Source organism: Chiloscyllium punctatum, chromosome 5, assembly GCF_047496795.1.
Source record: "Chiloscyllium punctatum isolate Juve2018m chromosome 5, sChiPun1.3, whole genome shotgun sequence".
Classification (NCBI taxonomy): Eukaryota; Metazoa; Chordata; class Chondrichthyes; order Orectolobiformes; family Hemiscylliidae; genus Chiloscyllium; species Chiloscyllium punctatum.
Window position 1 is genome coordinate 78,721,386 of NC_092743.1, and position 26,616 is coordinate 78,748,001.

At 40.4% G+C, this 26,616-nt stretch overlaps 1 protein-coding gene across 9 annotated transcripts in view; it reads right to left on the minus strand.

Moving 5' to 3' along the window:
• Positions 1-26,616, minus strand: part of rims2a (regulating synaptic membrane exocytosis 2a) — a 1,169,411-nt gene that overhangs the window by 166,648 nt on the left and 976,147 nt on the right. For 5 of the 9 annotated variants that reach the window (XM_072570612.1, XM_072570611.1, XM_072570619.1 and 2 more), the window contains one exon: positions 9,974-10,215. In XM_072570612.1, the coding sequence (XP_072426713.1) occupies positions 9,974-10,215 (242 nt within the window). The remainder of the gene's footprint in view (positions 1-9,973; positions 10,216-26,616) is intronic. The other 4 variants (XM_072570609.1, XM_072570610.1, XM_072570614.1 and 1 more) reach the window with 1 other exon arrangement.

A 26,616-nucleotide genomic window follows, 5' to 3' on the forward strand; every position in this document is an offset into this window, starting at 1 on the left:
TATCTTTTTCTTGCTGATAATGTTAACATAATGGCTGATCGTGTTAAAAGTATTTACTAATACAGTAAAATGAAATAGCCTCAATTGAAAGAGAGAAACCAAATAGATGTATGAACTATGTTATCAGTAAGGTAAGTTCTAGATTGGCCTATGAAGGTTAAGAAAAACATGTAAATTCACAGAAGCAGATAATATTTATCCAAGGTTACCAAGAGGGACTCAGAAAAAGATTTGTAAAATACTGAGAACCCTAACGAGAAAGTGACTGAATACTGAAGAGCTCCTACTGGATTGGAAACCAAGCAATGCATTGTCAATGTTTAAAAGATTTGGATAAATTGGTCTGGTGATCCAAGTAGTACAGATTAAATTTACATACGAAGGAAGAGGAGGAAGATGTTAGGAAAAATAGGCCCTCAGAAAGGAATGAGTTAAAATGTATTTTGGAATTGATAGTTTCTGGTGAAAGCTCAGGTGGAGCATTGCACACCATCATGCAGAATAGATGATAAGTAATTTAGGTTGAAATCTCACTGTGCAATTATGAAATTGAAACCACTTTAATCAGCAACTCAAGTAGCAATTTACATTTTATCTTCAAAAATGCTGACCTACTTTGTTTCAGAAACGAATCTAAAATAAGCATGCATTATGTCTTTTGAGTCATAGTGTCAAAGATGTATACAACACGGAAAAGACCCTTCCGTCCAACTCATCCTTGCCAACCAGATGTCCTAACTTAATCTAGTCCCATTTGCTAGTCTTTGGCCTATCTCCTTCTATAGCCTTCTTATTCATATACTTATCCAGATGCCTTTTAAATATTGTATACTCTTGTTTTTCATGTATGTGTAGAATTCCTTCAGATTCTCTTTAACCCTACTTGCTAAGGTAATTTCATGGTCACTTCTTGTTCTCCTAATTCATGGCTTGAGTTCTTTCTGCTTTCTTTATATTCCTCACAGGCCATGAGGAATCAAATTACTGAGACACGCTTTCCCAGACTCCACCACCTCCTCTTGCAGCTCATTCCATACATGCACCATCCTCCATGTGAATAAGTTGCCTCTTTGGTCTCTTTTAAATTTTTTCTCTCTCAACTTAAAGCTATGCCCTCTAGTTTTAGGCTCCTCTACTCTGGAAAAAATACCTTGTCTATTCACCCTATCCATGCCCTTCATGATATTATAAATCTCTCTAAGGTTACCTCTCAACCTCCAATGCTCCAGGAAAAATAGCTCAGGCCTATACAGCCTCTCCCTTAGCTCAAGTCCTCCAATACTGGCAACATTCCTATATATCTTTTCTTAACCCTTCTAAGTTGCACAATATCTTTCTTACAATAGGGAAACCAGAATTGAAGGCAGTTTTCTGAAAATCAGCTAACCAATAACTTGTACAGCTGCAACATGATCTCCCAACGCTTATGCTCAATGCACTCACCTATAAAAGTAAGTGTACCAAATGCCCCCTTCACTATCCTGTCAATCTATGATTCCATTTTCAAGGAACTATGAACCGGCATCCTCTGGGTGGGTTTCCTTTGGGTGGTCTGGTTTCCTCCCACAATCCAAAGATGTGCAGATTAGCTGAATTGACCATGCCAAATTGTCCAAAGTGGTCAGGTTAGGTGCATTAGTTAGGGGTAAACGTACAGTAATAGGGTAGGGGAATGGATCTGGCTTGGTTACCTTTTGGAGGGTCGGTGCGAACTTGTTGGGCCAAATGACCTGTTTCCACACTGTAGAGATTTTATGATTCTATGATGATATCCTTCACCTGGGTGAATACTGATGCAATTTACTCATTTAACATCTCACCCACATCCTCTGCCTCCAAGCACAAGTTCCCTCCATTTCCTTGAGTGGTCCTATCTTCTTCCTGCTTATCCTCTTGTTTTTCATGTATGTATAGAATTCCTTTAGATTCTCTTTAACTGTACTTGCTAAGGTAATTTCATGGTCCCTTCTTGTTCTCCTAATTCATGGCTTGAGTTCTTTCTGCTTTCTTTATATTCCTCACAGGCCATGAGGAATCAAATTACTGAGACACGCTTTCCCACACACAAAACCATGTTGACAATTCCTAATCAGACCTTGCATTTCCAAATATATGAACTCCCCAGAATCCTCCAACAGTTAACCCACCACTGACATCAAGCTCACAATTTCATAATTCCCTGGCTTTTCCTTACATCTTTTACAAATAATGATACCACGTTGGCCAACCTCCAGGCTTCTGACACCTCACCTGTGGCTATTGATGAATATCTCAGCATATTCTCTAAATATCTCAGCAATAGACCCAGCAATCACTTCCCTAGCTTCCCACAAAGTTCTGGGGCACATCAGATCAGCTTCTGGGGATTTATCTACCTTTATGCATTTTAAGACATCCATGACCTTCTCCTATGTAATAAGTAATATCAAGATCTTACTATTTACTTTCCTAAGTTCTCGAGCTTCCATACCTTCTCCACAGTAAACACTGACGTTGAATACTCAGTTAGTATCTCACCCATCTCCTGCAGTTTCACAAATCGGCAGCTTTGCTGATCTTTAAGCAGCCTTATTCTCTCCCTCGTTACTCTTTTGTCCTTAATGTACTTCTAGTATGTCTTTGGATTCTGCTTCATCCTATTTACCAAAGCTATCTCATGTCCCCTTTTTGCCCTCCTGATTTCCCTCTTGTGTGTACTCCTATTGCCCTTACACTTTCCTAGGGATTCACTTGATTCTTGCTGTCTATACCCGACATAGGTTTCTTCTTTTTCTTGACAAAAGCCTTAATTTTTTTCTAGTCATGAGCATTCCCTATACCTATCAGCCTTACCCTTCATACTAACAGGAATGTACTGTCTCTGGACTCTCATCTCATTTTTGAAGGCTTCTCAATTTCCAGCCATCCCTTAACCTGTGAATATCTACTCCCAATCACCTTTTGAAAGCTTTTGCCAAAGTAGTTTAAATTCTTGGAAGTAGCTTCAGCAAGTCCCCCCTGCCAGTATATTAGTCCCCTTCTCGTTCAGGTGCAATCTGTCCTTCTTATCCAGGTCACTTTTACTCCAGAGAAGATTCCAATGATCGAATAACGTGTATCCTTCTACCCTGCACCAGCTCCTCATCCACACATTCATCTGCTCTATCCTCCAATTCCTACTCTCACCAGCATGTGAGTAATCCATATATTACTACCTTCAAAGACGTGTTTATTACCTCCTTCCTAATTTCCTATATTGTCTCCTCAGAACCTTATGTCGTTGGCACCGTGTACAACCTTCTGTGGGTCACTCTCTCCTTTGATAATATTCCGCACCCTGTCTGAGACATCCTTGACTCTGTCACCAGGGAGGCAACACACCATTCTGATGCCTCGTTGTTAGCCACAGAAATCTCTGTCTATGCCTCTGACTAGACAGTCCCATAACACAATCGATCACTTAGAACCTGACATACTCCTCATTACAGTAGAGCCAGTCTCAGTACTAGGAACCTGGTTGTGATAACATAAATCAATAAAGCATCCAAAATTATAACAGCCAACAAGAAAACTGTGGACACTAAATTCTAAGGAATATCTTGATAACATCTGTATATTTTTAAATTAAACCGTTAATGTTACTATTGTTCCACCAAGAAAGCAGGATACCATTTATTTTGTCATCTGTGAAAATATGCCCTTACAAATGACATATGAAATTTGGAGTTGCTTGATTCTTAACTGCCCAATGCCAGGCAAGCTACTCAGCTCAAGGGCAATTAGATATGGGAAGCAAATGTTGACCCCATCAGTGATACCTACATTGAAAGAAACTATACATTTTTATTGCATAAAATGTACCTTGAATAAAAATGGCACGGTGTCCTCCTTTAAAAATGCATTTGTTGAAACCGCATGTTCCAAAAGCACGTCTTTATCAATTTGTTAAAATGTTATTATTTATAGAAATAGATATTTCTTGCTTTTATGTAAAACAAAGGGCTGTTTCATGTCTATAAAGTACATTGTTTATTCTTGAACATAAACCAGCATCTCTCATTCCCAAATCTGTTAGTTTAAATGTACTTTAAATTAGCCAGTTACGTTGAAGAAAGTGAAAGAAACACCAGAATCAAGAACTCCCAGTGCAGCTTGAACTATCAGATTCCATTATTTTAGAAAATAAAGTTCAATTTCAAAACTGAAAGTTAAGTGAAAATAAATGGAAACATTGTAATAATAGTAACTACTGTTAATAGAAATAAGCTCAGTAGATTAATGGATTTTTGAAAAGATCCTGGACAGATTTGCTGGTGTAAAACAAGCCAATGCCTCCAAAGAGCTATCTACACAAACATACCAAGAGGGTTGAGAAACTAATAATTACAGTGGGTAATTACAATTCAAAGGGTAGCATATGTTTATTTAATAAGTTCAGAGCTGAAGTGGGTAAACCTAAATAATGTCTGGGAGAAAGTGAGGACTGCAGATGGTGGAGATCAGACTCAAGAGTGTGGTGCTGTAAAAGCACAGCAGGTCAGGCAGCATCTGAGAAGCAGGAAAATTGATGTTTTGGGCAAGAGTCCTTCATCAGGAATCCGGTCTCATTCCTGATGAAGGATTCTTGCCCGAAATATCGATTGTCCTGCTCCCTTAATAATGGCTGACCCATTGCTGAACAATTAGCCTACAGTTAACTTAATAAGGGATTTATTTTCATTATGTTGTTCCCAAATCAAAGAAGCTGATGATGGTACAAAGCAAGACAGGCGCATGCAAAGTCTGAGGGATGGGCATGTGGTTAATTGTTCAGCATTAAGCTTTTAAAAATTAATTAAGCCTTCCATATAAAGTTTCCAACATTATTTACTTGTTAATTCACATCATTAGCCAATGATTAACAGTGGAATAATCCCAGAGTAAATTTCTACATAGGATATCAAGCCCAAGTCCCTCAGGCAAGGTCTACCTCAGCATTTGCAGCTGTTACATGCAGGGCATTAGCTAGGCTACACTCTGGAAAGGCAGCACTGGTGTTCAATGAGAGGCCATGGAAGACAGAGGATTTGTTTATTTCCTTGTAAAGCCATTAATGATCTTGTGTCATGATCTGAAAAACATCAGTGAATTCTTCACTATTATGGACTAAGATTAATCTTTTAACGGAGATCACTAAAAACAAATTAATTATTCTCATTTGGATTTGTGAGTTCTTAGTAAGTAAAAAAGGTTACCTGTTTTTCTTACATGACTGCAGTGGCCGTGGAGTCATTTATTATCTGCATTCAGAATGTTGCTAAGAAAGATGTTAAGGTATTCTACAAATTCAAATCTTGCATCTCGGCATCAAATGCCAGTTTGCACAGTAACAGTGCCAACTCTCAATTCAAGTTACTTTGAATTATTCATTTTTGGCTGTCATAACACTTCCTCTTTTGATTTATGAGCCCTGATCAACATGCTTGACTTCACTTCTTCATTTAAAATAAAACACAAATGGACTTAATTGACATATCTGGTGATGTCGCACCACTCCAACAGTCAGAAGTTTCAATGCTTTAATCTTTGTTTTTGTAATAATCAGTAGAAATTATATATATCCAACATGCTTTTCAACTTATTAATCTTAAAAATTTTCATCAAAAGCAATCAGAAAACCCTCAGTGCCAATGAGAACACAGGCATTGATCTCTCAGTCAGCTTTCAAGTTAGTACTTAATTTCCTGTGGAATTCCAAATGTTAACTCTGAGAATGCGGTCACTTTCTTACCTTTCCGGGCAGTTTTCGTATTAGTTTTGTTTATTGTTCTGCTTTTATCGCTGCAATTCTGCTTTTCCCAAATCTTAGCTTTCAACTAGATGTCATGGCAAGGAAAGAGGCCACTGATGACTACATGCTCAAGTTATAGAAGGAGTTGTAGGGCAAATGTCCACCCTCAGCTCCTCCTTTATTTAAAGATCCTGTGTCATGATCTGAAAAACACCAGTGACTTCTTCACTATTATGGACCACTTGTAGATCCACATATCACTCGTGTAATAGTTAATTGCTTCATTTCAAGTATTAGCCTCATATTGTCCCCACTGGACAGTACAACCTCTTTAACTTACAGCTACTTTGCTGTTATCACTCATAATCAATCATAATCAATCATTCATCCACTCCACCCCTATTACACCCAAGGGAAACAGTAAGACAATAAGAATCGGTTTTGCTCCTTTCCCTCCTCCTCTAAAGGTCCATTGTTTCTTTAAAATAGACTATACTTGTTTATAAATTTCTAATTCACTAAGGAAGAAAATTCAATTTAATTTGATTATCTATCTTTCTCAAATGTTCTTTAAATTAGATTATCTGATTTGTGCAACACAAGAATACTTGCAAGCAGAAAAAATAGGATTAGGTTTCAGGTTAGCTATTCAGCCCCTCACAACTACTTCACTATTCATTAAGATGATGGTTGATGTAATTGCGGTCTCACTGCCATTTTCCCCGTGACTGTTGACTCCCTTGTCAATCAAAACTCTATCTAATTACCCTTGAATACATTCAGTGATTCTGCCTCCACTGCTCTCTGGTGAAGAGAATTCTTTGAACTCTGATTGAAAAAACAGAATTCCTAATCTATGTAATAAATCAGACACACAATTTGCAAACCATATCCTCTAGTTCTAGACACCCCCAAAAAGAGAAACATACTTGCAACATCGAAACTGTGATGTTCCTCAAGATTATTCCAAAATTATCACTGAATCCAAAATGTTAACTCTGATTTTTATCCACAGATGCTGCCAGACCTGCTGAGATCTTCCAGCAATTTCTGTTCTTGTTTCAGATTCCCAGCGTCTGCACTTTTTTCAGTTTTTCCCTCAAGATCCTTGCTTGTTTCAATAAAATCACCTCTTATTCTTCTAAACTTCAATGGTTGTAGACCCAATCCACTCAACCTTCCTCATAAGAGAACCTCTTCATCCCAAAAGTCAGTTGAATGAACTTTCTCTGAAAGCTTTTAATGAGTTGTTTTCCTTTCTATAGTAAGATGCGGAAATATGCCACAGTATTCAGTACTGGGGTCTCACTGAGGCACTGAGCAGATGTAGCACATTTGTCCATTTTAATACTTCCCCTTGCAATAAAGACCAGCCTGATATTTATCTTCCTAACCACTCTCAGCACATACATATTGCCATTTTGTGATTCATATACCTGACAACCAGATCCTTCTGTATCTTGGAATTCTTCAATATCTCTCCTGTATTTTGTTCTTCCTGCCAAAGTGGACAAGTTCAAATTTTCTGACATTACATGACACCTGCCTTTTTTTCCCTTCTAACTTAACCAACCTAAACCCCGATGTATTCCTATTCATGTCCTCTTGATGTTATGTTCTAAGTATATTCAAGAAATTGATTGATAAAATTTTAGATACTAAAGCCATGAAAAGATATGGAGAGAAAGCAGGAACATGGTGCTGAGATAGAATATCAGCCATGATCATTTGAATAGCGCAAAGAGCTAAATGGCTTATTCCTGCTCCTGGTTACTTACTGGCTAATTGAGCACATACTCTCAGTTCCTCCATTCAAGCCATTGATATAGATGATAAGTAGTTGATCTCCAAAACTGTGGCATTTCATCAGATATAGCTTTTCAAACTGAAAATAACTCACTTATGTTGACTCACTGCTTCTTAATCTTTTAACTAATCTGCTAACTAATCTAACATCCATGCTGATAAATTAATCCTGTAATATGAGCTCTTAGGTTGTGTATCACACTTAGACTTAGTGACGCCACCTCTGCATCCCCCCACCCCCCCCAAACTATTTAGTATAAAGCCTTCTTAACTCACCATAAAACTAAACCCAATGGTACAGTTTCCACTTTCCTCCAATTTGCCAATGTGCCATGAATCGAACCCCATGTCTCCCACACCTGCATGAGTTATTCACTTAACTTTCAAGTCTTAATTCACCAATGACATTCTACTGATGACTCAGACAGTAACTCATTGTTATCTTTGTGGCTTTCTTTATTAACTTAGCAACGAGCTGCTCACAGTCCTGGGGCAGAACATCTTTCTGAGACTTAGTTATGTTTTTGGCACCCACAAGGACAACCATAACTGGATCCTCCTTCTCCCACAGTAAATTCCACTCCAACATTGTGCAGATATTCTAATGTTAGCATGGATGTAGGAAAATTTGCTTTTGGTTGCAGAAAACGATGTCTATTCCCCTTACTATACACTGCCGCAAACCACACCAATCTTATTAACTCCCCCCACTTGAATCTGCAGCATTGTCAGTTCACTTATCCACACTGCAATCCCCAATCCCTTCCACCCAAATTGCAAGAAAGCCAAATTAGTTGGACAATTGAAACAGCTCAATTCCCCCAGTGATACCTCTGCATTGACATACTTACCTCATTTCCAGTCATATTCCCTGTCACTGTTTGTCAAATTCAAAGTATCTCACCTAAATGCTGCAACTGCCTCCTGGAACAAAGCAACCAAGTCACTTTTCCCATCTCTGATGTATCACAACATCCAAAACACAGACAATAAGACTGTAAATTATAGGAGCAGAATGAGGCCATTCAGCCCATCACGTTTTCTCTGCCACAAGACTATGGCTGATATGTTTCTCAACCCCATTCTGCTGTCTTCTCCCCACAATCCTTAATCTCCTTACCAATCGAGAACCTATCTACTTCTGTCTTAAATACAGACAATGACTTGGCCTCCACAGCCCTCTGTGGCAATGCGTTCCACAGATAAACCATCTACTGGCTGATGAAAATCCTCCTCACCTCAGTTCTGAAGGATCATCCCTCCATCCTGAGGCTGTGCCCTCTGATCCTAATCTCTCCTACTAATGGAAACATCTTCTCCACAACCAGTCTATCCACGCCTCTCAGTATTCTATACATTTCTATACATTTTCCCTTCATCCTTCAAGACTCCATCAAATACATCCTGTGGTCATCAACTGCTCCTTATATGGCAAAACCTTCATTCCCAGGATCATTCTTATAAACTTCCGCTGGGGCCCTTCCAATTCCACACATCCTGCCTTAGATACCAAACTGCTCACAAATCCAGTTTGATCAGAGCCTTATTCCGCATCAGCAGTACATCTCTGTTCTTATATTCTAAAAATCTTGAAACGAGTGTGAACATTGCATTTGTCTTCCCAACTGAACCCACATGTTAATCTTAAGAGAATCCTGAACCAGAACCCCCAAGTTCCTTTGTGCTTAAGATTTTCGAAGCTTTTCCCAATTTAGAAAATAGTCTACGCCTGTATTCTTCCCATTGAAGTGCATAACCTCACACTTTCCCAGATCCAGGATTCTGGCTCATCAACTCTGAGCTGAATTTCCTTGAATTGCAAACACTTCCTGCAGATATTGATGACTTTGACACCTATACCCACATGCTCCAACTGCAACACATCACCTGTTGGGACATCTTTATTGCATTTTATTTAGCTCATTAAGTTTACAGCTATCATTCAACTTGTCATTCTCAAATTTAAATATAATACTTACATTGCCCAGTTCCACTATCCCCATTTAGGGAGGAAAAAGAATTAAAACTCACCAATATGTATCTGCCTATTTAATTAATCCTTCCACACTCAGCTCTCACGTCCCACTGCTCATTACTATCTCCCTCTCGGCCCACATAGTTTTTGTAAAAAACAAGAGTAGCACCTTTTCCCACAGTGCACTAATTCCCTCACTGAACAAGTTCCAAAGTTCACACCCAGTTTTGAGGTGCAGTTCCAAAATATCATTCCTATTCAAATGTATTGCTACTTACAAAACAACACAGTAGTACAACATTGCAAATTGAGTCAATTCGTTAGTTTAACCAGTTTTCAGCTGATCCAGAATTCAGTGATTAGTTTTCAAAATTACAAATGTGCAACTTATAATGTTCTTGTCCGATGGTGATGTAAATCTTCAAAAGAAAAGGTGCACTTACCTGTTTGGCTTAGCTGTGAAGTGCTACGGCTACGTCTTGAGAGACCTACGATAGCGACCATTTTGGCGCCAATGCTGGGTCGTCGCTTCTTTCCACCCGTGACAACAGTGCCCACAGCAGTGTCAGACTGGCTGCCATCATTTTTCTCCATGCTGTACATATCGCCGATCACACTGGTGCTTTTCGTCATATTCTTTCCAGAAGTTCCCATCTGTTTGCTTTGCAGTTTATATGGAAATACACTGTAAGCCGTTGATACATATATGTAACATCGACACAAAGACAGGGGAAAAGGAGAGAGGAAGATACAAAAGTATAGGTTTCAGCTAGAGGCTCAGGGAAATGCAAGGCCGAATCAACTCAGCTACAAGGCACTGCAGAATAAGCATAAAGCAATCTCTTGTATCTGTATTATAGACTGCTTTAAACTTCAGGAATTCTAGCCTTAATTGAAGTCACTAATAAATTCATTTGAAACTTTGCAGACATGCAGCAGTTGATTTTATATGAGTGTTTCGAGTTTATCATAAAATTATCAAAAAGGTACAGAAAATAATCAAAAGAGCATTCATTTTGATTCTAACCCTGCCTATATTAACCCTGAAACTGTAGTAGACAAATAAATGCTAACTTTTAACTGTTCTGATTTGTCATTCTTTGTATTCCCAAAGTATTTTCAATGTTGATTTCTGTTGGTACTGCAAAAGGCCTGGCAATCAATGAAGCCTACGTTTTGCATTTTGTACCTTGATATGGGTAAACAGCTTTTTTTTAAAGAACACAACTTTATTATCTCAGTCCATGGAGATCAATGCAGAAGCTCCTCAATGTAGTGGCCCATGCCCAACCATCTACACCTTCTTCTTCATCCATGACCTGTCCTCAATCATAAGAGATATGTTTGGTGATGACTACACAATGTTCATGACTTTCAGATATTGAAGCAGTGCAGGCCCAAATGCAGCCAGATCTGGACAATAGTCAAAAAGTGCGGTGCTGGAAAAGTACAGCTAGTCGGGCAGTATCCAAGGATCAGAAGAGTCGACGTTTTGAGCATAAGCTTCTTCTCTGTTTGTCATTTTTATAAATGACCTGGAGGAGGGGCTTGAAGGCTGGGTGAGCAAGTTTGCGGATGACACGAAAGTCGGTGGAGTTGTGGACAGCGAAGAAGGATGTGGCAGGTTACAGCGCGATATAGATAAGTTGCAGAGCTGGGCAGTAAGGTGGCAAATGGAATTCAATGTAGCTAAGTATGAAGTCATTCACTTTGGTAGGAGTAACAAGATGATGGATTACTGGGCTAATGGTAGACTACTTGGTAGTGTGGATGAGCAGAGGGATCTTGGTGTCCATGTACACAGATCTTTGAAAGTTGCCACCCAGGTAAATAGTGCTGTGAAGAAGGCATATGGTGTACTGGGCTTTATTGGTAGAGGAATTGAGTTTCGGAGTCCTGAGGTCATGTTGCAGTTGTATAAGACTCTGGTGCGGCCTCATCTGGAGTATTGTGTGCAGTTTTGGTTGCCATACTACAGGAAGGATGTGGAGGCATTGGAACGAGTGCAGAGGAGGTTTACCAGGATGTTGCCTGGCATGGTAGGAAGATCGTATGAGGAAAGGCTGAGGCACTTGGGACTTTTCTCATTGGAGAAAAGAAGGTTTAGGGGAGATTTGATAGAGGTGTACAAGATGATTAGGGGTTTAGATAGGGTTGACAGTGAGAACCTTTTTCTGCGTATGGAGTCAGCTGTTACTAGGGGACACAGCTTTAAATTAAGGGGTGGTAGGTATAGGACAGATGTTAGGGGTAGATTTTTTACTCAGCGGGTTGTGAGTTCATGGAATGCCCTGCCAGTAGCAGTGGTGGACTCTCCCTCTATGGTCATTTAAGCGGGCATTGGACAAGCATATGGAGGTTATTGGGCTACTGTAGGTTAGGTAGGCTTCGGTCGGCGCAACATCGAGGGCCGAAAGGCCTGTACTGCGCTGTATTTTTCTATGTTCTATGTTTCTATGTTCTATCAAGTAGGACAGTTCAAGAGGTTGGTGCCAAGTTGGATGGTTGGATCTGGGATAAGGTTAGAGGGCAGGGAGATGAGGAAACTCGTGAAATTAACATTGATTCTGTGTGGTTAGAGGGTCCCAAGGTGGAAGATGAGTTATTCTTCCACCAGTTGACTGATGGCTAGAATTTGGTGGTTGAGGAGGCCCAGGATTTGCATGTCCTTGGTGGAGTGGAAGGGGGAGTTGACGTGATCAGCCACAGGGTGATGGGTTGTTTAGTGTGTGTGTCCCAGAGATGTTCTTTGAAACATTCTGCAAGTTGGCATTCTGTCTCCCCAGTGTAAAAGAGACCATATCGAGAGCAACAGATACAACAGAAGAGGTGGTTGGAAGCGCAGGAAAATCTCTGCTTGAAGTGGAAGGATCTTTGGGGCCTTGGATGGAGGTGAGGGGGGGAGGTGTGGGTGCAGCTTTTACATTACTTGTGGTGGCAAGGGAAGGTGTTAGGAGTGGAAAGTGGGTTGGTGGGGGGCATGGATCTCATGAGGAAGTCATTGAGGTTTCTGTGGAATGCTGAAAGGGGTGGGGACGGAAATATATTTCTGGTAACTGTAGTTGGCAAAAATGGTGGAGGATGATGCATTGCATCTGGAGGTTGGTGGCGTTGTACGTGAGGACCGGAGGAAGGTTCAAAGGTGGAGGTACGGGAAGTGGAGGAGATGGGCTGAAGGGCATTTTTGACCATGTGGGAGGGGAAATTGTGGTCCTTAGAGTAGGCAGCCATCTGAGATGTTTTGGAGTAGAATTGATCAGCCTGGAGCAGATGCAACGGAGGTGGAGGAATTGGAAGTAAGGGATAGCATTTTTTATGGGGGTGTTGGGGGGGTTAAAAGTCCAGGTAGTTGTGCGAGTCGGTGGGTTTGAAGTAACGTCTGTTTTGAGTCAGTTGCCGGAAATGGAGATAGAGGAAGAGGAGGGAGATGTCTGAGATGGTCCAGGTGAACTTGAGGTTAAGGTGGAAAGTGTTTGTGAAGCTCTTGAACTGTTCAACCTCCTCACGGGAGCACGAGGTGGTGCCGATACAGTCATTGATGTAGTGGAGGAAAAGGTGGGGAATGGTGCCAGTGTAACCGCAGAAGATGGACTATTCCATGTACCTGACAAAAAGGCAGGCATAGCTGGGGCCCATGCGGGTGCCCGTGGCTACCCGCGGCTACCCATTTGGTCTATAGGAAGTAGGAGGATCCAAAGGAGAAATGGTCGAAGGTGAGGATCAGTTTAGTTAATTGAATGAGTGCATTGGTGGAAGGCCAAGTAGTTGGTGGACACCAACTTGTGGAACGTTTCAGAGAACATCTCCAGGACACAGGCACTAAACAACCCCACCGCCCTGTGGCCGATCACTTCAAATCCCTTCCACCCTCCACTCTGACCTACCACCATCACGCTCCACCTTCATCTACCTATCGCATTCCTAGCTACCTTCCCCCTAGCTCCAACCCAATCCCATTTATCTCTTAAACACCTTGGGCCCTCCTCCCACATTCATGATGAACTGCTGACGTTTGAAATGTTGACTCTCCTGCTCCTTGGATGCTACCTGACTGGCTATGCTTTTCCAGTACTACACTTTTTGACTCTGATCTCCAGCATCTGCAGTCCCTACTTTCTCTAAGACCTGGACAACATCTAGGCTTGAGCTGAAAGGCTACAATTAACACTCGTGCTGACAAATGTAAGGCAAAGTCTATCTCCAATAAGAGAGAATGTAACTATTGACTCTTGATGGTCAATCAAATTTCCACCTCTCAATCTCCCACTTAATATCCTGAGGATTACCAATGATCAGTAATTGAGCTGTTCAGCCATACAAATACCGTGACTACAAAAGCAGGTCAGAGCCTCAGAATTCTGTGGCTAATACCTCATCTCTAATCTCCCCAAAGTCTGTCCACCACCTACAAGTCTCAAGTCAAGAGTCTATTGGAATAGTCCTCACTTGCCTGGATGGTTGTAGCTCCAACAAAATTCAAGAAGCTTGACACCATTCAAACAAGGCAAACTACTTGATTGGCAGTTCACCCATTACCTTTAACATTCAGCTCTTTCACCACTGATGCACGGTGCAGCAATATGCACTATCAAAAGAGGCACTGCAGTAATTCACTAAGGCTTCTAACAGACCCATGACTTCTACGACCTATAAGGACAAGAGCAGCAGATACATGGGAACACCATAACACACAAGTTCTCCTTCAATCCATTCTGACTTGGAAATAAAAGACTATTCCTTTACTGTCATTGGGTCAACATCCTGGAACTCCCTTCCTAACAGTAATGTGGGTGCTCCTACTTTCCCAGGACTGAAACACCAGTTCATCACCACCTTCTCAAGGGCAATTATAGATAAGCAACCAATGCTCTCCAACAGAGATGCCCATATAACCTGAATGAATGAAGAGCAACACAACTTACTGGGAAGAAAATGTTCATTATTGTATACAGGGATATCTAAAAAGAAAATATTTAAGCTACACTTCAGCAGAATAAATAATTTATTTACAAGTTTATTTTTCTACTCAATAGCTGAATCATGTATACCAGAGAAAAAAAATTAGGTTCTCTTACCAAGATCAGCTGTGCTACATGGGCCTGAGTGGGAAAACATTACAGTTGTTACCTCTGATCACCTTTGCTTTGGAGGTTAGAAAATATGTAGCTAGGATTCCAACTTCACAGCACTTTGCAGTAACCCCCACAGGAGGAACGTGCTGAAGAATGTTTGGTGAGGGTGGATTGTGTTTGATTATGAAACTTTCAAAGATAAAAAAAGCTCAACATTAAGCCCCAAAATGAATAACAGCATGTAACTGTATCTATTTTAATGCGAGGAGCTTGACTGGTAAGACAGACGAACTTATCAGCATGTGGAAATATGATACTGCTGCAATCACTTCAACATGGTTGAAGGAATGACAGAACTGGCAGCTCAACACTTCAGAGTATAGAAGCTTCAGACACAATATGGAGGATGTTAGATAGGTTTAGGCATTGCATTATTGATGAAAGAAACCATCACTGCAGTAATGAGGGAAGGTGTTCCAGAAGGGTCTTCAAATGAGGCCATCTGCATTGAGCTTAGAAATAAAATAAAACATGATTACTTTCCTGAGGTTATATTGCAGGTCTCACAACAGTCAGAGGGAGTTAGAGGAACAGGCCTGTTGACAAATCATAGACAAGTGAGAGAGAAATAGGATTATAATTGGAAGAGATTTCAATTGTGCTAACGTGAACTGGGATTGCATTGGTCTGAAAGAATTAGATTGGGTGAAATTTTTTAAGTACGTCCAGAGAGCTTTTTGTGCCAGCATGTAGATAGTTCTACTAGAAATGACTTAATCCTAGGGAATGAAACACGCCAGGGAACTGTACTTTCAGTGGGCAAGCATTCTGGGGATAGTGACCATTACTCTAAGTTTCAAAGTCATTATGGGAAGTGATAAGGATAGTGCAGAAGTTAAGTGTCGAAATTAGGCGGAAGACCATTTTCAATATCGTTAGACAGAGCCTGTCAAACATAGACTGGGAGCAGGTACTTGCAGATAAGTCTACATTTGGAAAGTGGAAATTTTTTTAAAAGTAAGATTATGAGAATTCAGGGTCAGTATATTCTTTGAAGAGTGAAGAGCAAGTGCAGCAGGTCCAGGAACCATGGATATCAAAGGATTTTGAGAGTTGATAAAGAAAAAGGAAGTTTTTTTTATTTGCTTGTGGGTCATGGATATTGCTGGTTAGGCCTGCATTTGTTGTCCATCCCTAACTTGGATCCAGTTTGCTAACTCCTTTAAATCCCAGTGGCTCTTATATTTTGGGCCAGCCTTTCAAGTAGGACCTTTTCAAAAGCCTTACTGAAGTGTATGAAAATTTTATCAACTGCCCTACCCTCATCAATATAATGAATCACCTTTTTAAAAAATACAAATTTGTCAGACAGGATCTTCCTTTAACTAATCCATCCCTAGGTGACTATCCCTAATCAATTCTTGCCTTTCCAGTCCTATCCCTCAGTACTTTTCCAATAATTTCCCTACCACTGATGTCAGAATAACTGGCACAAGTGAAGTACTGAATGACTTCACTATAGTTATTGTAGATCCTTTGTTTAAGAAGGACAGTAAGGATAAGCCAGGTAATTACAGACCAGTAAAGTATAAAATATTTCCATGAGGGCCGCAGAAACTTCTTCCCTTGTTTCCCATAGCAATCTGGAACATATCTCATCTAGCACTGGGGACTTGCACATTTATGACTGAGAAAACATCTGATACCTCATGTTCTAAAACTTCACCATCCCATCTGAAACCCCTAGCTTCAGTAGCTTTCTCCTCTGTGAAAACAGCTGAGACTTTGCCCACATTCACACATTCCCCCTTTGGTTTCTAATAGGTCCCATTTTTTCCCCCTGTAATCCTCTTACTCTCAATATACTTCTAAAAATCCTTGAAGTTTTCCTTGATCCTACCAACCAAACATATGTTGTGCTCCCTCTTTGCCACCCCTATACTTCTCTCCCTTTTTGTAATGTACTGCACCTGACATCTGGGAGTAAATGCCCTTGACTATTAATCCGGAGACCTAGATAATGTCCTGGGGACCCAAGTTCAAATCCCACCATGATAGATTGTAGAGTTTGAATTTGATAAAAAATCTGCAATTAAGTGTCAAATAATGACTGTTAATCCATTGTTAATTGTTGGAAAAAAATGATTCACTAATGCTCTTTCGGGAAGGAAACTGCCATCCTTACCTTCTTACCCAAACAGGAAGCAAAGAGTGATGGTGGAATGATGTTTTGTGATTGGAAGCCTATGATCAGTAGTTTACTGCAGAGATTGGTGCTGAGACATAGAACATAGCTCAATACAGGGCCTTTGGGAACCCTTGCTGTTTGCAATTTTGGAGAAGATTTGTAGCTCAGGTTGTGGATCAGATTGTAAATTTGCTCGCTGAGCTGGTAGATTTGTTCTCAGATGTTTCGTCACCATGCTAGGTAACATCATCAGTAAGCCTCTGATGAAGTTTGTTGTTATGTGCATGTTGAATATGAATGAAGAAAGTATCATTAATCATTTTACACATGACATGAAAATTGGTAGCATTATTTATAGTGAGGAGGATGGTCTCAGGCTACAGTCTGATATTGATCAGCTGGCAATTTAGGCAGAGCAATTGCATATGGATTTAAAAACTGTTAAGTGCAAGGGAGGTCCAATAGGGAAGAATCTACACAATGTATATGTAAGGTTTAGAAAGCTAAAATCGGACAGGGCCTGTGAGGAATATAAAAAAAGCAGGTAAGAACTAAAATAGGGAAGTAGGAGAGCAAGAAGGGGCCATGAAATGAACTTGGAAAGTAGGGTTAAAGAGGATCCCAAGACATTCTATACATACATCAAAACAAGAGGATACTTAGGGAGAAGGCTGATCACTCAAAGATAACAGAGGGAAGTTGAGCTTGGAAGCAGAGGATGTGGGAGAGATCCTAAATGAGTAATTTGCATCGGTATTCACCCAAATGAAGGATATGCAGAATAGTGAGATTTGTGTGGAATATGCTAACATGCTGTAGCATTTTGAGATCAAGAAAGAAGTGGTGTTAGGTCACTTGAAAAGCATCAAGGTGATTAAGTCCCCAAGACACGATAGTATTTGCACCTGGTTATGGAGAAAGGGAAGAGACGAGATTGTTCACGCATTGACCAAGATTTTTGTATCCTCACTAGTCACTGGAGTGGTCCTGGAGGACTACTGATTATCTTATGTTGTTCCTGTTCAAGAAGGGAAATAGGGATAATTGAGGAAACTGTATACTGGTGAGTCTTACATTGGTGGTTGGGAAGCTAGATGAAAAAAATTCTTGGTGATAGGATTTATGTGCATTTAGAAAAGTATGGCCTAATTAGGGACAGTCAGCATGACTTTATGCGGAGCAGGTCATATCTTCCTAAATTGATTACATTTTTTGAGGAGTAACGAAGGTGATCGATGAGGGTAGAGCAGTAGATGTTGTCCACATGGAGTTTAGTAAGGCTTCTGACACAGTCCCTCATGGTAGGCTCATCCAGAGGATAAAGATGCATGGGATCCACTGTGACTTGGCCGCAGGGATTCAGAATTGGCTTGCCCACAGAAGGCAGAGGATAGTGGTCCAAAGGCACTTTTCTGACTGGAGGTCTGTAACTAGTTTTGCAGGAATCTGTAGTGGGGCCTCTGCTGTTTGTAATATATATAAATGACTTGAATGAAAATATAAATGTGTGGATAGTAAGTTTCCAGATGATACAAAGATTGGTGAAGTTGTGGATTGTGTAGAAAGTTGTCAAACGATACAGCAGGATATAAATCAATTGCAAATATGGCAGAGAAACTGCAGATTGAGTTTAATCCGTGTAAGTGTGAGGTGCTGCACTTTGAGAGATCAAATGTTAAGGAAAAGTATACAGTTAATGGCAGAACCCTGAACAGCATTGATGTACAGAGGGATCTTGGGATTCAAGTGCATAGCTCCCTGAAAGTGACCCCACAAGTGGATAGGGTGGTAAATATGGCATCTTTGCCTTTATTGATCTGAGAATTGAGTACAAGTGTCAGGATGTCATGTTGCAGCTTTTTAAGACTTTGGTTAGGCCACACTTAGAGTAATGCATTCAATTCTGGTAGCCATTTTACAGGAAGGATGTAAAGACTTTGGAGAGGGTGCAGAAGTAGTATACCAGGATGCTGCCTAGATTAGAGGGTATGAGCTATAACGAGAGGCTAGGGAAACTTGAGTTATTTTCTCTGAAGCAGAGTAGACTGAGAGGAGACTTAACAGAAGTCTATAAATTTAGGAGCTGCAAAGATCAGAATCTTTTTCCTGGAGTTGAATTGTCTAATACTAGAGGGCATGTATTCAGGGGAAAGTTCAAAGTAAATGAGAGGGGAAAGGTTTTTTACACAGAGAGTGGTAGGAGTGTGGGACGTGCTACTGGAGTGGTGGTAGAGGCAGATATGATAGAGGCATTTAAGGCACTTTCAGATAAGCAATGGTCCAAGGGCATGCTGAATTTGGCATCATGTTTGGCACAACACCGAGGGCAGAAGAGTCTGTTCCTAAGTTGTACAGTTCTATATTCTAAGTTTGTATTCAATGGTAGGTCCCTAGAACATACTGAGGAACAAAGGGACCTTTGCTTGGGCTCCCAATTTGGGCCCTCCACATTCTAACTCATACCACGTCATGTTTATTCATCAATCTGATACTGCTCTGTGTATGTTCCAAGTCATTAATGCCTTGCTTTAAAATTGTTATACTTGTTTACATATTCCTTTATGTCTATTCTGCCATTAGCTCAGTGACTTTGTCTAGCTGCATAATCCTTTGGGATCATTTTATTCCTCTATATGTGGGCTACTCTGGATCCATGATTTTCTTCATCCTGCAGTTAATAGTCATACTTCCCATGGCCTCAGCAAAAAGCTCTGGAATTCCCTCCCTATTTCGCATCTCTATTTTTTCTCCTTTGAAACACTACTGAAAATCTCAATCTGTGGATCACCTATCTTAATATCGTTCATGTGATTCAATGTTAAATTTAATTTGATAATGCTCCTGGAGATTTTGTGATCCTTCACAGAACTCACGGTGCTATAAATACAATTTGTTATTTCTGGTTATGTCATCTTTTGTAAACATTTTACATTTAAACATTAATTATACTCTTATACATCTGTTGCCTCAGAACAACAGAACTCACTGTATCATCACAAGTTAGTATCAGAAGTAGTCTTAACTGTTAAATTTCATGCTGATTTTGTAAAGAATTAATTGTGCAGTTAGTTTAAATAAGAAAATTTAATTTTTAGGACATATGTCAAGATCCTCAACCAGCTGTGTCATAATTTTCTCTGTACATTATCTCTGTTGTTTCTGCTCTGCTTATAATTTTAAACACTGACAGTGAAAGATCAGACACAGTGAAAATTACAGTAATTCAGCCTCACAGAGACTGAATGAACCGGGTATTTAGGAACAAAAGAAAGTGACCTTGGTAAGTAACCCTTAAAGACACTATGAAATGCCATAATGATTTAACATCCAGCTAAATCAATTAACATTCATCATATAAAAAATTATTTGTCTTTAGTTTCCTTTACATTTTTTAACATAACATCTAAAAATAGAATATTAGAAGTACACTGGCTCCACTCTAATAAGACAATTTCCTTTTCCTTAATTCTATTGCATTCAATGGATAAAACTGATAAAGCTGATAAAGTCAGTATGGATAATTCTGCAAGATTAGAGTAGTGCTGGGAAAGCACCGCAGGTCAGGCAACATCCGAGGAGCAGGAAAATTGATGCTTCAGCGCTTGCCCGAAACGCTGATTTTCTGCTCCTTAGATGCTGCCTGACCTACTGTGCTTTTCCAGCACTACTCTAATCTTGACTCTAATCTCCAGCATCTGCAGTACCTACTTTCGCCTGGATAATTCTGCAGTCAAATGTCTATCACCATTATCAATACCAGAAGAAAGAGCCCAACAAATCAGGTAAGTTAGGAAATTGGTCTGAAGTATATTCCAGTGTGAAAACAGACGCAAGTGATAGAATTTGAGTTTGTCACTGTAACATTTCCTACAAGTACATATGGATGATCACAGTGTTCACACCTGATATGTAGTTTCTTTCAATTAGCTCAACGTGCACAAGTTGCTTTTGTGATCAGGAATTACAACAATTTGAACGACTCATCTCATTTTCACCTGTGAAAATGGCTTAGCAATTTGTTTTGATATTCTTTTTTGTTTTCAGTCTTTCTTTTTCCATTTCATGATGGTTGTCTTTTGCTCATTTTAAAAACTCTACAGTTCTTTACAAAATAAAACCTTTACTGTTAATCTAATGTTTTCCTCAATTTCCTTTTTAAGTCACAGATGAATCTTTCTTGTTGAGTTTTTTTTCTGAGGGGCAATGTAATTTGTTGAACAAATTCAATCATTCCTTTAAATATTTCTCACTGTTTAGTTATCCAATTAGATAGCACACCTTGCATGTTTGTTTAGTTAAGTTCAAGATTTCTATTTAGGATTTTGCTTTTAAACTTAACATGCAATTGAAATATACTTTCATGACTATCTTTCTGGATGACTTTTGACAATAAATCACCAAATTAATCTGCCTTGTTACACAATGTTAGATCCAAAAATAACTAATTGGTCGCACCATATGTTGCTTGAGAAAGCAGTCATAAAAGTGTCATACAAACTGATCTTACAGGTTGCTTTTGAAAGTTTAATTTATTCAGTCACTATGAAATTCTACTGAATCAAAATGGTGCAAAAGCTTCTTGGAACAAAATATCCAGGTAGCCTTTCTCCTTCCTAATGACTTTCAGGGACTGCAGCTTGACAACTCTGAGCTGAATTGGTCAAGCCTCGGGTAATTGCTGCAGATATGGTTTCCAGGATCACAATACTTCAACGAAATTCCACAAGCTACTGTCATGAGTACATTACTTCTTTTACTATGTCTTTCCATCCTTACTTACTTGAATGGTTAACTACTTCCTAAGTTGGTAGAGATCATAATTCTGTAAGCTTTAAGGTAATTATGGACAAGTACAGTGGCTCAGTGGTTAGCAATGCTGCCTCACAGTGCCAGGGGCCTGGGTTTGATTCCAGCCTTGGGCAACCGTGTGAAGGTTGCACATTCTCCCCGTGTCTGCGTAGGTTTCCTCTGGGTGCTCCTCTGGATATGCAGGTTCAGGTTGTTGTTAAGAAGGCGTATGGTGTGTGTGGCTTTATTGGTAGAGGGATTGAGTTTTGGAGCCAGGAGGTCATGTTGCAGCTGCACAAAACTCTGGTGCTGCTGCACTTGGAGTATTGTGTATAGTTCTAGTCACCGCATTATAGGAAGGATGTGTAAGCATTGGAAAGGGTTCAGAGGAGATTTACCAGGATATTGTCTACTATGGAGGGAAAATCTTATGAGGAAAGGCTGAGGGACTTGAGGCTGTTTTCATTACAGAGAAGAAGGTTAAGAGGTGACTTAATTGACACATACAAGATGATCAGAGGATTTGATATGGATGGAATATGATAACCTTTTTCCTTGGATGGTGATGGCTAGCATGAGGGGACATAGCTTTATATTGAGGGTTAACAGATACAGGACAGACGTCCAAGGTAGGTTCTTTACTCAAAGAGTAGTAAGGGCGTGGAACGCACTGCCTGCAACAGTTGTAGACTTGCCAACTTTAAGGGCATTTAAATTGTTATTGGATAAACATATCGATGATAATGAAATAGTGTAGGATAGATAGCCTTCAGATTGGTTCCACTGGTCTGCACAACATCGAAGGCTGAAGGGCCTGTTCTGCGCTGTAATGTTCTATGTTCTATATGGGTTTCAGATTGGTTTCACAGGTTGGTGCAACATTGAGGGCTGAAGGTCCTGTACTGCGCTGTAATGTTCTATGTTCTATGCTAAATTGCCCTTGTGTTCAGGGATGTGTAGGTTAGGTGTATTAGTCAGGGATACATGTAGAGTAATAGGGTAGGGGAATGTCTCTGGGTGGGTTACTCTTTGGAGGGTTGGTGTGGACTTGTTGGGCTAAATGGCCTGTTTCCACACTGTAGGGATTCTATGATGCAAGTGTAACACTATCCTCAGATGAAAGCCCTAAACTTAAGGCAGGCTAATAGAGGAACTAAGGAAACTGGATTAGGGACAGCTGTTTGAAGGCAATTTAACATTTGACATGTGAAAATCTTTTAAAGGTCAGTTGATCAGAATTCAGGACTAACATGTTCTTGTGAGGATGAGAGATAAGGATGGCAAGATTCGGGAACCTTGGATGACAAGAGATATTGAAAGTTTCGTCAAAAAGAACAAAAAATGCAGATGTAAGGGTTACAAAACTGAAATCAGACAAGGTTCTTGAGGAATATAAAGGAAGCAGGAAAGAACAAATATTTAGGAAGTCTAAAAGGGGCCATGAAATGTCCTTGGCAAATAGGACATTTTATATTTATATTAGAAGCAAGAGGGTAGCTATAGAGAGGGTAGGTCCAGTCAAAGACAAAGAAGGGAATATATGCATAGAGCCAGAGGTAGTGGGTGAGGTCCTTAATAAGAGTTTTGAAATTATATTCACCAAGAAGGAAGACATCAATAATGTTGAATTAGGGAGGCTATGTTGATATTAAGGAGATGGTGGTATTGGTATCTTGAAAAACAATAAAGTAGATAAATCCGCAGGAATTGATAGGATGTATCCCAGGGTACTGGGGGGAGCAAGGGAGGAAATTGCTCAGGCAATCAGAGATCTTCTGTAAACTCTTTAGCCACAGGTGAGGTCCCAGATGACTGGAGAGTATCCAGTGTTGTTCCTTAAAAAAGGACAACAGAGATAATCCAGAAAACTACAGGACGGTGAATCTTACATGACTGGTAGGGAAGTTTTTGGAGAAGATTCTTAGGGACAGGATTTACTTGCATTTGGAAAATAATGGACTTATTAGGGATAGTCAACATGGCTTTGTGTGGGTTGAGGTCTTGTCTAACAAATTTGATTGAGTTTTTTTGGAGAAAGTGATAAAGATGATAAATGAGGGTAGGGCAGTGGATACTCTACATGGACTTTACTATAGTATTGCTCTTGATGTGGTCTCCTCCACATTGGGGAGACAGGATGCCAACACGCGGAGCAGTTAAGGGAACATTTCTGGTCTGCATGCACCAAACAACTCCACCAGCCTGTGGCCAATCACTACAACTCACCCTCACACTCCCCAAACCATGTAAATCCTGGCCTCTTCCACTGCCAAATCAGAGCCACCCAAAAATTGGAGGATGAACCACATGACATCAACACTGACTTCACTAGTTTCCAAATCTCCCCTCCCTCCACCTCATCCAGATCCAACCTTTCAACTTGGCACCGCCCTCTTGACCTGTCCTAACTGCTGATCTTCCTGCCCACCTATCCACTCCACCCTATCCACCAACCTATCACAATTACCACCCACCTGCATCCACCTATCACCAGCCCACCTACCTTCTCCCCAGCCCCACCCCCTGCCCCTTATTAATCTCTCAGCCCCCTTCCCCCTCCATATTTCTGACAAAGGGCTTATTCCTGAAACATTGACTCTCCTCACTTGGATGCTGCCTGATCTGCTTTGCTTTTCCAGCCCCACATTTACTTTTACTGTAGTATTTGACAAGTTTTCCTTCAATGGATGGTCCAGAGAATTAAGTCAAATGGGATCTATGGTAAGTTGGTAAATTGCATCCAAAATTGGCTTGATCATAGAAGACAGAGGATAGTTGTGAATTGGTGGTTTTCTGACTGGAGGTGTTTGACTAGTCATGTTTTACAAGGATCAGTTCTGGGACCTCCATCATTCATAATGTCAATAAATAATCTGGATAATTGTGATTTGTACAGGTGGTCTGATTAATCAATCTGCAGATAATATGAGAATTTGTGGAGTTGTAGATAGAGAGGAATATTTTCAAAGGGTACATCAGTATATAGATCAGAGGGAAAGTTGGGCGGAGAAATGACTGATGGAGCTTAATCTGGGCACATGTGAGGTGACAAATTTTGGGAGGCCAAAATGCAAGATGAAAACATACAGTTAATGGCAAGACACTTCAAAGCATTGATATTCAGCGGGATTTTGATTTCCAAATCTGTGGAGTCATAGAATCGCTCCATTGTGGAAGGAAGCCACTTAGCCCATCGAGTCCATACCAACTCTCCGAAGAACAGCCCACCCAGACCCACCTCTCTACCTTACCGCTGTGACTCCACATTTCCCATAGTTAATCCACCTAGCTTGGACTCTATGGGCAATTTAGAATGGCCAATTCACCCACGCAGATACAGGGAGAAGGTGCAAACTCCACACAGGCCATCACCCAAGAGTGAAACTGAACCTGAGTCCCTGTAAATGGCAACATAAGTGGATATAGTGGTAAAGAAGACATATGATATGCTTGCCTTCATAGGTCAGAGTATTGAGTATCAAAGTTAGCAAATCATGTTGCAGCTGGACAAAACTTTAGTCAGGTTACATTTGGAGTATTGTGTATTGTTCTGGTCACCACATTTGAGGAAGGATATGGAGGCTTTGGAGAGAATGCAGAAGAGGTTTAACAGGATGTTCCCTGGATTGGAATATATTAACTATAAATGGATGATCTAGAAATGTGGATTATTGTCACTAGATTGCCAGAGGCTGAGGGGCAGCCTGATAGAAACAATGACATTATGAGAGGTCTGGATAGTCAGAGTGGAAACATCAAATACTAGGGGGAATAGGTTTAAGGTGACAGGAGGAAAGTTTAAAGCAGATGTGCAGGGAAAGTTTTTAATGTAGAGGGTAGTAGGTGTCTGGAACACGCAGGGGAGGCAGTAGAAGCAGATACAATAGCAAAGTTTCAGATGCATTTAGACAGACAATAGAAGGATGAGATTGGTTTGGAATGGCATCATGGTCAGCATGGATATGGTGGGCCAAAGGACCTGTTCCTGTGTTGCACTCTTCTGTGTTCTAAAATACATTCTCCTAGCAACGAAGAACACTCACCTGAAGGCTAATGAAGATAAATCAAGAACCACCAAAAGCAGCACCTTTTCCCCCTATTGCATCAAATTTCCATTTTTCATCAAAATGGACTCTAGTACCCAGTTTACAAAACAGTTCATTCTGGAATCAGTGTACTCCAGTTACGAGATGAAACTTGAGTGGTAGAGCTGAGGAGGATGACAAAGTTCTGAGAAAGGGAGCAGGCATTTGAGGAAGAGATGCAAAGTGCTCTCAGCAGGAGGGCATATCCGTTGCAATTGTTCAGAAAGCAATCCTGCTATTTGAACCTCCATGATGAACAGTGGCCCAAATCTTCTGGTCTTCAGAGACTGGGCATCGGGGTCCCTCAGAAGGCCTGATGCATTAACTACGCAATAATGGCCCAGGAAGCTGAAACGTCACCTTGCAACTAGAGCTTTTTGAAAAGATCCTCAAATCTGAACTAGAGTTGGAGACTTTCACAAGGTCTCAACTAACCTGCCTTAATACTTTGTCACCAAAAATTAAAGGAGTTAAAAACTGCTGTATCTGCTAGGAATATCCACATTCCAAAATTCCTCTTGACCTGTCAGACCAACCCGCTTCTCCAATCTTTAAAACTATCCATGCACAACCCAATTTTCCCCGACACCCCAGTTGGGACAATCCCCAACATCGTCCCCATATTATCCAACCTACCTAAAGCACTCACCAACTTACTTGCCACCCTATTCTTCTCACCCTTTGGCACCCTAAGACCTCACAATCTGACATTGAATCTCCCCTCACACCCGGCACCTCATTCCTCATGTATCCTATTCCCCCTTCCACTTAGCATGCTTACCTTTTCTCAGCATTTGCCAAAATGCTTTCTAGATCTTTAATTATTGGAGTAGACAAGCTAGTATACAAAAAGGTTCATGACAACAACACTAATCCAATCACTGGTGGTTGTTTAGATTCCTGAGCTGGGCTAGACAGCTGAGAAGTCTCCTGATCTGGGGTGGTAGAGGAGG